At 50.4% G+C, this 15,797-nt stretch overlaps 1 protein-coding gene across 7 annotated transcripts in view; it reads left to right on the forward strand.

Annotated features, from left to right (window-relative positions):
* Positions 1 to 15,797, forward strand: part of Mapk8ip3 (mitogen-activated protein kinase 8 interacting protein 3) — a 42,803-nt gene that overhangs the window by 24,526 nt on the left and 2,480 nt on the right. For 5 of the 7 annotated variants that reach the window (XM_059270322.1, XM_059270325.1, XM_059270323.1 and 2 more), the window contains 20 exons: positions 902 to 1,148; positions 2,084 to 2,186; positions 2,727 to 2,845; positions 8,070 to 8,127; positions 8,518 to 8,670; positions 9,247 to 9,328; positions 10,199 to 10,329; positions 10,534 to 10,590; positions 10,678 to 10,848; positions 11,501 to 11,627; positions 12,212 to 12,307; positions 12,441 to 12,599; positions 13,131 to 13,296; positions 13,888 to 14,070; positions 14,148 to 14,337; positions 14,444 to 14,563; positions 14,657 to 14,737; positions 14,820 to 14,887; positions 15,077 to 15,225; positions 15,392 to 15,563. In XM_059270322.1, coding sequence (XP_059126305.1) covers positions 902 to 1,148; positions 2,084 to 2,186; positions 2,727 to 2,845; positions 8,070 to 8,127; positions 8,518 to 8,670; positions 9,247 to 9,328; positions 10,199 to 10,329; positions 10,534 to 10,590; positions 10,678 to 10,848; positions 11,501 to 11,627; positions 12,212 to 12,307; positions 12,441 to 12,599; positions 13,131 to 13,296; positions 13,888 to 14,070; positions 14,148 to 14,337; positions 14,444 to 14,563; positions 14,657 to 14,737; positions 14,820 to 14,887; positions 15,077 to 15,225; positions 15,392 to 15,563 — 2,632 coding nt within the window. The remainder of the gene's footprint in view (positions 1 to 901; positions 1,149 to 2,083; positions 2,187 to 2,726; positions 2,846 to 8,069; positions 8,128 to 8,517; positions 8,671 to 9,246; positions 9,329 to 10,198; positions 10,330 to 10,533; positions 10,591 to 10,677; positions 10,849 to 11,500; positions 11,628 to 12,211; positions 12,308 to 12,440; positions 12,600 to 13,130; positions 13,297 to 13,887; positions 14,071 to 14,147; positions 14,338 to 14,443; positions 14,564 to 14,656; positions 14,738 to 14,819; positions 14,888 to 15,076; positions 15,226 to 15,391; positions 15,564 to 15,797) is intronic. The other 2 variants (XM_059270324.1, XM_059270329.1) reach the window with 1 other exon arrangement.

The following is a 15,797-nucleotide window of genomic DNA, read 5'->3' on the forward strand; positions in this document are numbered from 1 at the left end:
ACAGAGAAACAAAGAGATCTGAAGGCCAGCTGCTTCCTGGAATGACCAGGGCACCTACTCAGCCCCATGTCATATACATTCATCGATGTTAGTTAATAGAGGAATGTTTGGGGACGATTTTTATTGAAATTGTGTAATATTTTCATCAGGAGCATAGGAAAAAAATGTTTTTTGTTTCAGTTGAAGTGCCTTTGCACTTGAGTTAAGTGTCTTTTTTTCCCTCACAAGATTTGTAAGGTTAGCAGCTGGCTTCTGTTAGAGCCTAAATTTCCTCTAGAACAGCATTGCTGTTCAAGGCTAAACTTGGGTTCAGCTGATGTGTGAGAGAAGCACTCATGATCTACTTAGTGGAAGTCCCAGCCACAGAGTCACAGAAACAGTGTGGCCCTCTCTACCACTGTCCTCAGCCAGGGCTGAGCATTCCTGTCCTAGAAGTAGTAATAGGCAGTAGTAGTGAAGTAGCTTAGTGGACAGCACCACCCAGTGCCAGGTAGCAACTTTCTTATCCCTAGGTAGATCTTTTTGCCCCATGCTAGTTAGCCATTGGTTTCTGACGAGCCCACAACTGCAAAGGTCACCCACTCTGTCTTCCACCGTGTCCTCTGTGTAGCGTCACATCATCACTTACGATTGTGCTGGGCTGTCCTATGGCAGATGTCAGCTGAAAGTTCTATCCTGTGAGGTTGTGGCTGCTTCTGGAAAATCGAGGCAGCTGTGGGTGAGCATCATTGTTCAGGAGTAACTAGGTCAAAAGGAGACCCCTGCCTCTGCAGGTGGGCACAGTATTGTTTGGTTGTAGCCATGTAACAGAGAAGCAGAGCCATGGGGTCTCAGCAGCCACCCTATCCACAACACCATGGCCTACTGTGATGTTCTTCCTCCTTCCTCTGTTTGGCTCTAGTGTCCAAATGATGAGATGTCTGAGTCAGGCCAGTCCTCAGCAGCTGCGACACCCAGTACCACAGGTACCAAATCCAATACACCCACATCCTCCGTGCCCTCAGCAGCAGTCACACCTCTCAATGAGAGCCTACAGCCCCTGGGGGACTATGGCAGTGTCACAAAGAACAACAAGCGGGCCCGAGAGAAGCGCAACAGCCGTAACATGGAGGTCCAGGTGACCCAGGAGATGCGGAATGTCAGCATCGGTATGTAGTCCAGTGCACTGCCTGTTGAGTGCACCACCAGACATCCCATCCCTGGGGGAAGGTCACATACCTGCTGCTCACTACCTTCTTTGCTGCCCACACCTGGGAGGTGTTTCTTCCTCTTTGGGTTTTAGCTTGAAGAAATATAATAGCTAAGGCTTCTATAGCAAGTACCACAGGTAGACATTTGAAATAGCTGTCCTAGAAGTTAGAAGTAGGATGACCAGGAAGACACAGGCAGGTCTAGTGTCTCCAGAGGTCCTTCTTCCTGGGCTTACAAAGGGCCACCTCCCTGTGTCCTCATGAGGTCTGTGCTTTGATCTCATAGGGACCCCAATTGAGTGAGGTGAGCCATATGGCCTCCTTTTACTATGATCACTTCTTTTAAGACCAGACTCCAGGCTGAGCATGGTGGTCCACACCTGTAATCCCAGCTCTTGGGAGGTGGAGGTAGGAGGATCAGGAGTTCAAAACCAGCCTAGGGTACATGAGACTCTTTCTCAAAAATAAAATTAAATAAATAAATATTAAAAGACCCAGTTTCTACTGGATGGTGGTGGTGCACTCCTTTGATCCCAGCACTCAGGAGAGGCAGGTGAATCTCTTGAGTTCAAGGATGGCCAGGGCTACACAGAGAAACCTTGTCTGGAAAAACAAAACAAAAAAAGACCCAGTTTCTAAATGCTGTCACACAGGGCAGGGAGTGGGGTCTACCCTCAGCAGTGCATGTCTCTTTGTTATGGGCCACCTTCCGTAGACTCCTATAGTACTGGAATCTTCATCTACCTGGCCAGTATGAGGAGAACCCTTTTTTGACTGTCATGTCTAGTGGAAACTAGTGTGAATTCTATAGATGCAGGCCTAGGTAGCCTTTATGAATAGGGCAGAAGTTTCAGGCTGTCCCCTGACACCAGATTTCCTATGTTCTGTACTAGGTATGGGTAGCAGTGATGAGTGGTCTGATGTTCAGGACATTATCGACTCCACCCCAGAGCTGGATGTGTGTCCGGAAACTCGTCTGGACCGCACAGGAAGCAGGTGCTCACTCAACTAGGCCCTGGATGAGGGATTCAGTGTGCCTTTGGGGGTGGGAATGAGGTATCATCATATTCCAGTCATGTCTGTACCCACAGTGCAGGGTTGTCATTGAACAGGTATACTGGTCAGCTTCCTATCCCTGTGACAAAACAGTGAGTTCAGGACAGGCAGGGCTGCTCCACAGAGGAACTCTTTCCTGGGGAAAAAAAAAAAAAGATTGATTTTGACTCACAGCTTCAAAAGTTTCAGGGCTTTAGCCTTCAGGCCTGTGGTAACTCAGTATTGATGAAGGAAGCATGTGGTAAGAGGAGCCTATGACATGGAGGAAGGGATAAGGTCCTACTAGTACCTTGAAATGCAGACCCTCTGTAATCTCCTTTCTTCCCACTAAGCCCCACTTCCTAAGGTTGCACCATAGGCTTTTATATCTGAGCTTTGGGAGACATTTCAGTTGCAGACCCTAACACAAGCTTTTAGGGTTGCTGTCAGGTGGTGCGGCAGTGCTGTTCCTAACTGTTCTTTCTGTATGTATCCCAATAGCCCCACCCAGGGAATCGTAAACAAAGCTTTTGGCATCAACACTGACTCCCTGTATCATGAACTATCTACAGCAGGGTCTGAGGTCATCGGAGATGTGGATGAGGGAGCTGACCTCCTAGGTAAACACAGCCTATCACCTAAGACTCTTTGACACTTGGGCTCTGTTGGTTTTTTGTTTTGTTTTTTAATTTATGATGAAGGGAAAGTTGTTTTTTTTTTTCCTCCTTTGGGTTGAGGACTTTTATTTTATAATCTTACTAAGGTAAATTTTTCATTGTATGAATGTCCCCTAAAGTCTCCAGTTTATAGTTTTAAGTTTATCCAGAGTTATACTGCTGGCATTTGGTTCCCCGGAATGTCTTGTAGGCAGCCGAGTGCTAGGAGTAGGGCCCACACTCTGGGAAATGCTCGAGATGTTGGGCTGCAGTTGTAGCACACACCCATAGCAGCCATTCCTGGATGCTCCAGAGCCACCCCTCTATGTGCTGGGGAAAGGGACAGGCTTCTCACATAGGCCTCCACATCCACCTCCAAGCAGAATAGGACCTTGCTGCTGCTGCTGCTGCTCATTGCTCCACAGGGAGCAGCAGCTCTGGCTAGGGCTGCCACCTCACAGTCAGGTAGTGAAGGGTGGAAGTTCAGATACGTGGGACACAGGGAATGGTCTTTGAGGTACCCGTGGCCAGGTTATGAGCTTATGTAGCTGGCACTGTGGCCACACAGTCAGGGTGATGGTATTTGTTCTGGGGAAGTGGGCATCAGAGTCCTGTTCTGCTGCAACAAAGACATATCCTTCCCTGTGTGTTGCCGTACATCTCTCACTCTGCTGTCATTTCTGTGGGACAGTGGCCACCCTGAGCTAAGGTTGCCATGAGACCCACTCTTGGTAGTATGTTTTAGATCCTTTTTATGTGGGAATGTGGAAGTCAGATGGGTCATAAGGAGCTCAGGCAGTACTCACTACTGTACAATCTGTGAGTACAGGGCCAAATGACTTTCTATGGTGACCAAGTTCTGGAGGAATGTGCTGAGGTCTGTCTCATCTACTTAGGTATCCACCCAAGGGCCCTTCTGGCTTGTAGCCACAGCCACTCATGTGGTTTTAAAGATTGGTCTGGCACAGATAGCAGGATACAGTGAGTAAGCATACCTGAGCAACGTATGTGGCTGCTCTTTGAGCATCTGTAAGGCAGGAGAGGGAGAGATGCTATATTCTCACAAACACAGCCTTAAGTCACTAGGTAAATGCTGCTTTGGATCATCAGCTGGGATAACAGTGGTAAGCTCTTTGCCCAGGAGTCCTGGCTTTCAGCTCCATGTATCAGCAGCGAAGATAGTAAAAGGTATCTGCCTGGCACACACTGTATCTATTAAACGTAAGTTGTAACATACACTATTTTAAGAAGCTCGGTTAAAAAAAAGAAAGCTGCAAATTAAACTATAACATGCCAGTTATTGTTTAAAGCTCTACATGCACACACGCGAGGCCTCAGAAATGCCGAGGAAAACACATTACAGAATGGATGTTTCAGGAGTAGGAAGTATCATGCCAACTTCTGCCTGCACTGTCTGCTGGGAACTTCACATCATGCACTATAAGGGGATTATGTTTCCATGTACAAATAAGGAAACTGATGCTCAGAGAAGCCAAGCAATTCCCCTGCATCCCTTATAGGAATCTGAATTGTGACATGCAGACCCAACCTATGTCATTCTGGTGTACAGTGGTTAGACTCATTCCTTCTATAGCAGACTGCCCATGTAGTAACCAGTCCTGGATGTCTGGAAACAGCTATCCTTGAGAAGTAGACAAACTTGTGTAAGAGAATGGGGTCAGAGCTGTTTGGACTGACATGAGTGAACTCCACTCCGTATGGTAATAAAATGGTTGTCTGATCTTACACCATAAAACAAATTAATTCTAGGTCAGATAATTCTAGTTCAGATATTTAAACAAAAATACAAGGGCAGTAAAGCTAAGAAAGGATATTGGAGAGTACTTCCATAAGCCGGGTCTGTACATTACCAAAACCAACAAAGAAAATGTCAACACGTGTGACTGTGATAAGAGTATGTGTGTGTATTCAGGGTGCCATTCAGTGAACATATGTTTAGCAAGAGCCAATTTGATCTCCAGCACTCAGAAAAAAGAAAAGGACAAGGAAGTCTGTGTGTGTGTGTGTGTGTGTGTGTGTGTGTGTGTGTGTGTGTGTTTTCTTTGCCATTGAAGCAAATCAAATACAATAGAAAATTAGTGAAGGATAAATTAGAAAAGTGCAGGTGATATAAAAACAACTCAGCTTCAGGATTAATGAAAAATGAAAGTAAAAATTAATCAAGAGACTTGTAGAGCATTGGCAGGGAGCTGGTGCTGCCTTGATCTCTGTATGGAGGGCCGCAAGAGGTGTAAACCAGTACCTGCGGAACAACAGGTAGATGGGCCACAGTTCTCTGGTGATCTGTAGCAGTGTGTCCTGGACAGTCATGCAGAATAATGAATGCCTTTTGTATGACAGGGGAAGATAGTGATAAGTAGTGATGCAAAACACCCAAAGTGCTTAGAGTCCCTGCTACCACACTGCCTGCCTCGGAGAATGGATAGCGTGGGATGCTTGTCTAGAGAGGGTGAGGAAAGGGATGCCCCTTCTGAACTGGTACTCTACTTTATTAGATTTCTGTGGCAAACATTGTTTTGTTCTTTAATTCAAGTGGGTTTTCATGCTGCTTTTCTTCCCTGGGAAGTACACAAGCAGAACAGAATTTTTTCCTTAAATTTATTGGGGAAAAATAAGTGTTTCCCTACTTTAGTCCCATTTTTTTCCTAGCAGTCCATACTGAAGTGGGCTGTACCCAGTGAGGTCTGTTCAAAGCACTCGATGCTCTCCAGCCCCCCACTACTCTTTGGTTTATTTTCTCCTCACAGTAAGGTAATTTCTCCCTTACCCTCTTCCTGTCCCTCACTCAAGGTCATGTTCTCCCTCCCTCTACTCCTGTAAGTACTGGGCTGAACAGGAGACCCCTGAATTCAGCTCCAGGTGCATATCTGTGATATGTCAGGGCCTCCTCATGTGCACCGGTAGGTAGCATGACTTGTTCCCTCTGGAGGGCTTCCCTGGTATCCTTTGCTCACCACACACACATCCTTCTCTTTACAGGCCATTAATTGTTGAGGTCTGCTGGGTTCTAGCCTACCGCTGGGTGGGCTACAGATTTCTGGCAGAGATGAACAAGAACTGGGTTATTCTAGGTCCCTTGGAGAGGGAGGGATGTCCATTTTGGTCTCTCTCTTTAGCATTTCTGTATCCATGCGATGTGTTGACCTGGACCTGCTGAAGTGTTTTATTTTTCATGCCCATCAACATAGGAATGGCTGAATCATTGTTGCTTTTTTTTTTTTATTTGTTGGTTCTAGTTACCAATTGATCTTTGTTGCTTCCTTCCCTGTCTCTCTGCTTCACTGGACGTGGCCCAGGGGAGTTCTCAGGTGTGTATCTCTCCCATCTGTCTCCGTGTGGTCCCCTCTTTCCATTGTGGAGAGCAGCTGGAGCAGGGGGTGGGGCATACACGTGGGACTCTCCCCTGCTGCTGACTATCACCAAGGGCTGTGCACACTGACCTCTTATTTCTGTCTGGCTGCTCCAGGCCACTTAGCCCCTATAGCCATGCGCTTTGCTCCCAGCCTGCTACTGCCCAAAATGCCCAGATGGGTTGCTCCACTGACTACAGACAGATTTAATATATGACCCCATCTTCAAGCCAGAAAAGGCCTGAAGGGCTTAGGGCCATTTCTGAGGGATCTACAGAGCCACTAGGAACATAAGACAGTACACCCCAGAAGTTAGGGTGCCATGAGGCCCCTGTCAAGTATAGTCCACCTGGGTAGCCAGGCTGAACTGCTGTGCACAGGAGTCCCTGAGGCCCACATACCCCTATAATAGTGGCCCTTTAGTGTGTTCAATGGCAGCCAAACCCCTTCTTATTGTGTGATTTCCTCTGGCTGTCTGCTCTGTTGCCCACAGGTAAAGTTCCACAGGAGTCCCTGGCTTCATCCAGCCTCCTGCCCTCTTGTTCCCTCTGCTGCCAACTCTAACCCAGCCAGAAGTGGCCCCTAACACCTCCCACCTTGCTGTCTACATAGGCTTAACGCGCTTCTTTTCTCTCCCTCCTCCCGCCCTGTTGCCCGTCTCCTGTGGGACTGGGATGCTCCCGTAGTGCGCGATGATTTTTTTGGTAAGGCCAAGGCCCTGCTTAAGTGTCTGTTTTTCCTCTTTCTGGCCTCCTCTCTCTATCCGACATCTTCTCATGCTTCATGAGCCATTTGCTTTGTTCTTCATGGTGGGCCAATGGCAGTGAGTGGGGCTTCAGGGTTTCCAGGTACCTCAGGCCTGGGGCGAGGTGCCATCTTTCCATTCTGTTTGAGCTGGGGTGGGAGGTGGCCCTCCCTCCAAGCTGCTGGTCACCATGGATAAATCACTGTCAGTCTCTGAGAGGCTCCATAGGCCCAGGACAGACCTTGTGCCTGGTGTGCTCTCTTAGGCTGCCAGGGGAAAACAGGCCCTGGTTTGAAGCAAAGGAGGTCAGAATGGACATCAGGCTGACCTATCTCCAGCACTTCACTGTGCCCTTGCTGTTTCAGACAATATGGGGAAAGGCTAACCTGAGAATTAAATTTGTTCTTTGGCCATTATAGGATATATATTCAGAGAACTCAATCTGTTGGCAGAAGGGCTGGGTCAGTTTCCCACAAAAAGGTCCTGTTCTCACATTCACTCCCTCACCATGCTTCCTGACCCCACTGCTAAGGGCCAGGTCCTACCAGACCTACATGTAACCTCATGGTGGCCTGCAACTGCAGTAAGCCATCATCCTTGGGGCAAAGGCTCTCTCAGTACTGTGCTGTCATCTCTGTCCTTTGTCACAATGCCAACATTTATTTACCAGTGGGTGGCATTGAAAGGCCTTGGTTCATTGTGGGTAAACCATAGAGCTGGAATAGGGGCATAGCTAAGGCAGGGAATGAAGTGGCATCACAGGGGCTACTCCAGGGCCTGCTACAAGAGTGAATTTCTCCTGGGAGCTAGCTAGAAGGAATATCTAGCTCAGTGTGAACTCAGGGAAAAGCAGGGCTTTGTACTGGCTATAGAAGAGGCCAGGGATCTGTCCAGGTCTGATTGCCCCTCCTTTTGCAGCTCAGCTACTCTGCAGGTTGGAATGTCAAGCCCTCATCCCTTTCCACCTGAAGGCCCAGGGCCAGGACAGTTGTTGTCTGGGGCAGAGGCAGGTGCACTGGAACAAAGTCCACTTGGAGAGGCTCAAGGGAAACCTCACCACCTTTCATTTCAGGGATGGGCAAAGAAGTGGGGAACCTGCTGCTGGAGAACTCACAGCTTCTGGAGACAAAGTAAGAATCTTCTATACCAGCCGGGTCCGACCCAGGCCTGGATGGGCCCTGAAACGTGACTGTTAGCATCGCCTCTAGTGGGAACAACCCATAGGACTCTTGAGTGGTTCCTTGAGAAAGCTAATGTAAGGAGCCTTTAGTGAGGATGACTGCTACATTCAATGCCCAGGTCAAACAGATATTCCCATTCTAGATCAGGATGTGCCTGCTAGGATGTGTCAAAGGCCTATACTCCTGATATTCCAGAGGCAGACACAGGAAGAGTATGAGTTTGAAGCTAGCCTGAGCTACATAGCAAGGTTCTGTCTCAAAATAAAACAAATAGCAGTCCTTGTCACAAAAGTGTGCACGCGTGCTCTCATTAAGCCCTCATCTCTCTGCCCTTTAAAGAAATGCTTTGAATGTGGTGAAGAATGATCTCATTGCCAAGGTTGACCAACTGTCAGGAGAGCAGGAGGTGCTGAAGGGTGAGCTGGAAGCTGCCAAACAAGCCAAAGTCAAGCTGGAAAACAGAATCAAAGAGCTTGAAGAAGAGCTGAAACGGTGAGAACACCAGAGACTTAGGTTTCCAAGCTGCCACCTCTCTATGTCCTTAATAAAGGCAGCCTCCACTTCTGAGATCTCAGAGCCCCTGCTACCCTAGTAGCTTTGTGTGCTCTCTGCTCAAGGTCCAGCCACTAGGTAGGTCCATTGTCTGCCTACCCCCTTGTCTCCTCTCAAGTCCTCTGTGCCCTCACCAGGTACAGAGTCCTGCTTCATGTACCCTTCTGGGAATGGTGGTGCCATCCTTAGCTACAGCTCTCACCCTATCCTCAGGCATGAGGGGCTGATCAGGCACCCACACCTCTCCTCTACAGCCCTCTCATCAGCCAAGGTCAAATCCACATTGTCTTTGTAAATCTTGCACCCTGGTTCTAGCCCCTCTGAGATGGGAAGGACAGTGTAGGGAGGGCCTGTGGGAATTACCTGCTCTGGACTTGCCTGGCCACCAGGATACCTTGATTTACTCCCTCTTGGGCTTGGGTTCACCCTCCTTTTGGTTAGAGCAGCCAAATGTCTGGGCTGTGGAGCACATTTAGCAGAGCTCTTACCCTGCCTGCTTCTTCCCACATCCTATAGAGTCAAGTCAGAGGCAGTAATCGCGCGCCGTGAGCCCAGAGAAGAGGTGGAGGATGTAAGCAGCTATCTCTGTACAGAATTGGTATATCCACTATTAACCTGTGGGCACGGGTGGGCTGGGAATGGCAGTGCTTCCTAATCTTGCTGGTTCTTCTGGGCCCTCCTAACCTCCCACTTGTGACCTCTGAACCCAGTTCATGTCTTCCTACTCCATTGAGTAACTTGATGGCATCAGACCCTCCCTAGAGTGAGGCAGGGTCGCCTTTTTACCCTTTCTCATTGATGTTTTCTGCAGTCCCAACAGTTTTTTCTGTTACCAAAGAGGCTGCAGATGCATAGTAAGCATCTGCAGAGTGCACCCAAGCCCTGAGCCTGCACCTCCTCCCCCTCCCCAAGTTAGGTCCGGGCTATCATAGTTTGCCCTCCTTATCACAACACCTTTAGGAGAACAGGCTGGGTTCCTTATAACAGCAACACCCCATCACCAGTCATTTATCTGCTCAGTCATTTGGGGCATGGGATACTCTCTCCCCCTGCTATAGAGTTTTTATTTTAGGATAATCTAGGAGAGGCTGAGAACGTGGATTGTGGACATTTGAATACGAAAGAGTGTCTAGTTCAGACCTCGGCCCTCTTTCTTACACTGACCAAAGCAGATTCCGAGTGGGTGGGGCCATGTGCAGGGAGGACCTGCCTTCTGTGCACTTTCTCCCAACTCCCTCAAGTTCATCCTGCTCAAGCTCAGGGTGCAACTTTGGGGAGAAGAGTAGCAAACCCCATTCAGGCTGCCCTGACCCTCTCCCCATGCCCTTGTCACCCCACCATCACTTGTCTCCACTTAGATCTTCCTAACTGTACCCCCATCTGGGTGGTAGACATCTCAGAAGGAAGCCATATGCGCTTGACTGTCCTGCTGTCCCTCATTGGTGGAACCATGTTCTCCCCTCTGCAGGACAAAATCCCCATGGCCCAGCGCCGACGCTTCACAAGGGTGGAGATGGCCCGAGTGCTCATGGAGCGAAACCAGTACAAGGAACGGCTGATGGAGCTGCAGGAGGCTGTGCGGTGGACTGAAATGATTAGGTGTGCCCCCTGCATTTCCTCTGACAGTTCTTGAACCAGTTCTTGGCTCGGGTTGGATCTATGGTTCCTGAGCTGGAGTTGTAGAATTATGGCAGGCTCTGGGGTTGGCTGCTTTCCAACACATTCCCTTTCCCTAGAGGGTTGGAACAGTCTGGAGGGCCCCAGAGTCAGCTGGTTCAGCTCCTCCTTTACCCTTCCTTACAGAGCATCTAGGGAACACCCGTCTGTCCAGGAAAAGAAGAAGTCCACTATCTGGCAGTTGTGAGTATGGTGCTCTAGGGAGGGAGAGGCTTCTGCTGGCCTGCCGTTACTCCACACATGGCTCAACTCTCTGTGTCTCCATGGCAGCTTCAGCCGCCTCTTCAGCTCCTCATCCAGCCCTCCTCCGGCCAAACGGTCCTACCCATCTGTGAACATTCACTACAAGTCACCCACTGCAGCCGGCTTCAGCCAGCGTCGCAGCCATGCCATGTGCCAGATCTCAGCTGGCAGCCGACCCCTGGAGTTCTTCCCTGATGAGTGGGTGTCCTCAGCCGCCTGCTTCTTCAGCCTACTAAGGGGAGGGGGCCAGGTGTCCTAAGCCCATTCCACTCCATGCTTGAAGTTGGAGAGCAGACCTTTAATTTGCTGACTGTGGAACAGGCATTATCAAGAGCAGGAAAGATGACAGCTTCTATCTAGGCCCACTACCCCCAGCAAGAACTAGTGCTCAGGTACTGTCTGAATCCCTTTTGGCAGGAACTGCAGTTCTTAGGGACCATTCTCTTAGTCTCTGAAGACTAAGAGTCCCACAGTACCCCTGCCTCCTCTTTGTAGCCTTAGGGTCGGAATACTGCCGCTGACACTTGGTTGTGCATCTTGCTGTCACAAGGAGCTGTAGCAGGTCACCTTTGTGAGTAACCACTGGTAATCTCACCTAGGTTACACTGCCATCTGAACCCCAGTGCCCAGCAGAGAACAGGCCCCAGAAACGGTTGGAAATGGCCTCTTAAGCCCAGGGTCACACCCCATAGTGGGGAAAGTTACCCTATGTCAGATGAGTACCCCTATCCCAGGAAAGGCAAGGACAGATTCAGGTGGGCTCTGAGACATGGCACACTACCAGGAAGATTAGTGGGACAATGGGTGCCCCAGCCTCACACAGACTGCTCACATTTTTCCTCTCACCCAGTGACTGCACCTCTTCTGCCCGGCGGGAGCAGAAGCGGGAGCAGTATCGCCAGGTTCGAGAACACGTGCGCAATGATGATGGGAGGCTGCAGGCCTGTGGGTGGAGCCTGCCTGCCAAGTACAAGCAGGTACTTGGGGCAAAGGGTCTTGTCCAGAGGGTGTTGTGGGAGTGGCATCACCAAGGCCCAGCACAGTGGTGGTGCAGTACCAGGAGGCACAATGTACATGAGAAGCCAGGAGGGTACCCCCCTCCTACCTGACATTGGTGGATCTGTAACTCTGAGAGTATTCTAGTTTGCTTTCTTTTGCTATGATAAAATACTGTCCAGACCAGCTTGGGTGAAGAATGGGTTTATTTGACTTATACTTCATCATCAAAGAAAACTGAAGCAGAAATCACGGAGGAGGAACATTGTTTACTGGCTTGTTTTCCATTGCATACTCAACTTGTTTTCTTATACAGCTCAGGACCACCTGCCCAGGGTGGCACCTCCTATATACATGCCTACCAACCAATCTGATGGGGTCTGAGGTTCCCTTTTCCCTGGTGATTCTAGCTTGTGTCAGGTTGACAGAATCTAACTAGCACAGAAGGCAGGAGAGCCAGACCCAATGCATTGTCCACCAGACACCAACAGCAGCTGACTCAGGCTTCTGCAGACCAATGTGTCTCCCTTGGCTGCATACTACAGAACCTCCTGCTCTGTTGCAGCTGAGCCCCAATGGAGGCCAGGAGGACAACCGGATGAAAAATGTGCCTGTCCCTGTGTATTGCCGCCCTCTGGTGGAGAAGGACCCCACAATGAAGGTGAGCACTAAGGACCCTGCTCAGAGGCCCCTAAGGAGCCATGGGCAAAGGATAGTCTCCATTGCTAGAGCCCCCCTGAGGGGCCAGCAGAGGAGCCGGTGGTATGCCTAGACCCACAGCCCTGCCCTTGCAGCTTTGGTGTGCTGCTGGTGTCAACCTGAGTGGGTGGAAACCAAATGAAGAGGACTCTAGCAATGGAGCCAAGCCCATACCAGGGAGAGACCCTCTGACTTGTGACCGGGAAGTAGAAGGGGAGCCCAAGAGCAGCCACCCATCACCTGAGAAGAAGAAGGTCAGTATGTTGGTTAAGAATGTGGTTTTACTCTACATAAAGTCTCTAGATAGTTCTGGCTGAAAAGTGACCACACCTTGTTGACAAGTCTGGGAGAGGAAGCAGGTGCTACCAGCATCCAAGATACCACTGTTGCCTCTCTGTAGTCCAGGTTGCCTTCCGGCCTATGGAGCAATAGGACTGTCTGCTGCCCTTGGTCCACAGAGGTCAGGCTTGGGAGAGCCAGGCATATCTTGTGTCATACAGAGAAGTAGGTAGCAGGAGGGTCTGCTCACAGGAGAGGCCCAGTAATTTGTCATGAAGCCAGAGCACAGTCACAGCTTGACTTAGGGGCCACAAGAGTAGCCTCTCCAAGTTCATAGCTTCTTGGAAATGAACCATCAAGATAGGGTTCTGTAGGCTGTAGGGAAGATAACTGTATCCATTGATTTCCATATTCAAGGCTAGATTGTAGGAAGTCCCAGAGATTCCCTGACTTAACACCAAGTTCAGGCACCAGCTTTGATCTCCCTTCGTTGTGTTCTGGAACAGGCAAAGGAGGTCTCTGAGGCGGATGCTACCTCCAGTCGGGTATGGATACTCACCAGCACCCTGACCACCAGTAAAGTGGTGATCATTGATGCCAACCAACCAGGCACTGTTGTGGATCAATTCACAGTCTGCAATGCCCACGTCCTGTGTATCTCCAGCATTCCTGGTGAGTTGGGGCTTCCACTGCCAGGTGCTCTCTAACAGCAGGCACTTGCTGCCTATGGACTGCCCTGCAAAGCTGGTGCTTGAGGCAGTGGCTCTTCCTTTTCAGCCAGGTAGGACTGGGATACTGAGTAAATAGGAATTAGAGACCTAGGAATGTGCATAGATAGTGTGTCAAGTCATCTTTCTCCATGTGTCCAGGAGGAAGCTCTCCAGAGTACAGGCGAAGGTCCTAGCTTCACCCCTCAGCAGCAGCCCCACGACCCCTTAGCCCAGCCCCAGGATAGTGCTGGGGGCTCCGCAGGTCTTTGCTTTGAAACCTTACCTATTTGCTGAGATGGCCTCTACTCCTTGGAGTTCTTCTGGATCTTTCGTACAATGGAGCAGAACATTATTTCTCAGTTAATTCCTTTCAACCTATAGGCTTGACCCTAGGCCTGAGAGTAGAGGGCCAGGTGTTGCCGTGTGTGTAGACTAGGCTAACTGAGAGCAGAGCCAGCCAAGCAGACAGTTCTTATCTTCCCTGCCTCCACTGAGATGGAGCTCTGGGGCGACTTTGTGATATTGGACTGACGGGCTGGAAATTTCCCCCCAGCGGCCAGCGACAGTGACTATCCCCCTGGGGAGATGTTCCTAGACAGTGATGTGAACCCTGAAGACTCAGGTGCTGATGGTGTGCTGGCTGGCATCACTCTGGTGGGGTGTGCTACCCGCTGCAACGTACCTCGAAGCAACTGTTCCTCCCGAGGAGACACTCCAGTACTGGACAAGGGGCAGGGTGAGTCCCAGATGGTCTTCTCCCTATCCCCAAATTTCTCTTTCTCTGCCTTGCCAAGCTTACTTCTCTTTCCACAGGGGATGTGGCAGCCACTGCCAATGGGAAAGTAAACCCATCCCAATCCACAGAAGAAGCCACAGAAGCCACAGAGGTTCCAGACCCTGGTCCCAGTGAGCCAGAAGCAACCACAGTTCGGCCCGGGCCCCTCACAGAGCATGTCTTCACTGACTTGGCACCTACCCCGCCCTCCAGCACCCAACCTGTCAGGTAGGTTGCATCAGATGAGTGGAAGGGAGGCTGGCAGAGGCTGGCAGGGAGCAAGCACATGCCGCTGTGACCCACACTGTAGCTACAGCTGCCATTCTTCTTGCAGTGAGAATGGGCCAGAGCCCGAAGGCAGCATTGTACAGCCTCAGGTGGAGCCCAGTGGGGAGCCCTCAGCAACCACCAGTAGTGCTGCACCCACCATGTGGCTAGGAGCCCAGAATGGCTGGTAGGCAAAGCCAAAGACACAAGACATGGGACATGGTGGGGTGGGAGGGCTCAATGAACCATGTAAGCTCTGCCCACCTGCCTTACCCTGCAGGCTCTACGTGCATTCAGCAGTAGCCAACTGGAAGAAGTGTCTGCACTCCATCAAGCTAAAAGACTCAGTGCTGAGCCTGGTGTATGTGGCCCCCACTAAGGGGTGGGGTCAGGGACCCAAGGGCCCAGCAGCCTCAGCCTACCTCACTGACTTACCATTCCAGGCATGTCAAAGGCCGAGTGCTGGTAGCTCTTGCAGATGGGACCCTGGCTATCTTCCATCGTGGCGAGGGTAAGGCCTAGTGGCTCTTGCAGAGGCAGGCCTAGGGATTCCTGGGTTCCTGAGTTCCTGGGTCCATTGGTCCATTGGTCTGTCGGTCCATCGGTTCATCCTGAGCCTGGCAATAGATCCTCCACACCAACCCTGTGAGCAGAGATAGACCCTAGCCAGACCTGAGCAAATGTTCTGGGCTCTTTCTAGATGGCCAGTGGGACCTGAGCAACTACCATCTGATGGACCTGGGCCACCCACATCACTCCATCCGTTGCATGGCTGTTGTGGACGACCGAGTCTGGTGTGGCTATAAGAACAAGGTGCACGTCATCCAGCCCAAGACAATGCAGATTGAGGCAAGTGTTTGCTAATGGCCTCCAGAGTTGGGAGAGGCTTCTGCCAGATTGGAGGTTGGGACAGGCTGTGTGTCATTAATGTGGGCCCTGCATCATGTCACAGCAAGCCCACATCCCTTACCTCTCCACTACCCACCCCTGTTGACTGGCTGCCATTAACCAACAGAAGTCATTTGATGCCCATCCAAGGCGGGAAAGCCAGGTGCGACAGCTGGCCTGGATCGGTGACGGAGTATGGGTTTCTATTCGCTTGGATTCCACCCTTCGACTCTACCATGCTCACACCCATCAGCACCTGCAGGATGTGGACATTGAGCCCTATGTTAGCAAGATGCTGGGTGAGCCAGGCATGGTGGGCACATGCCAATAATCCCAGCACTTGGGGGTTGAAGCAGGAGGATCAGAAGTTCAAGGTCATCTTTAGCTACATAGTCAAGTTGGAGGCCATCTTGGGCTACATGAGAGCCTGCCTCAATATAAATCAAATAAAAATGCTATATTAGGGGATGTGCCAGGCATAGCACCTGGGACCCACCACTGGCTGCACTGACCCCTCTTCTTGTTCCCACTCA

This window comes from Peromyscus eremicus, chromosome 8a, assembly GCF_949786415.1.
Source record: "Peromyscus eremicus chromosome 8a, PerEre_H2_v1, whole genome shotgun sequence".
In the NCBI taxonomy this organism is placed as follows: domain Eukaryota; kingdom Metazoa; phylum Chordata; class Mammalia; order Rodentia; family Cricetidae; genus Peromyscus; species Peromyscus eremicus.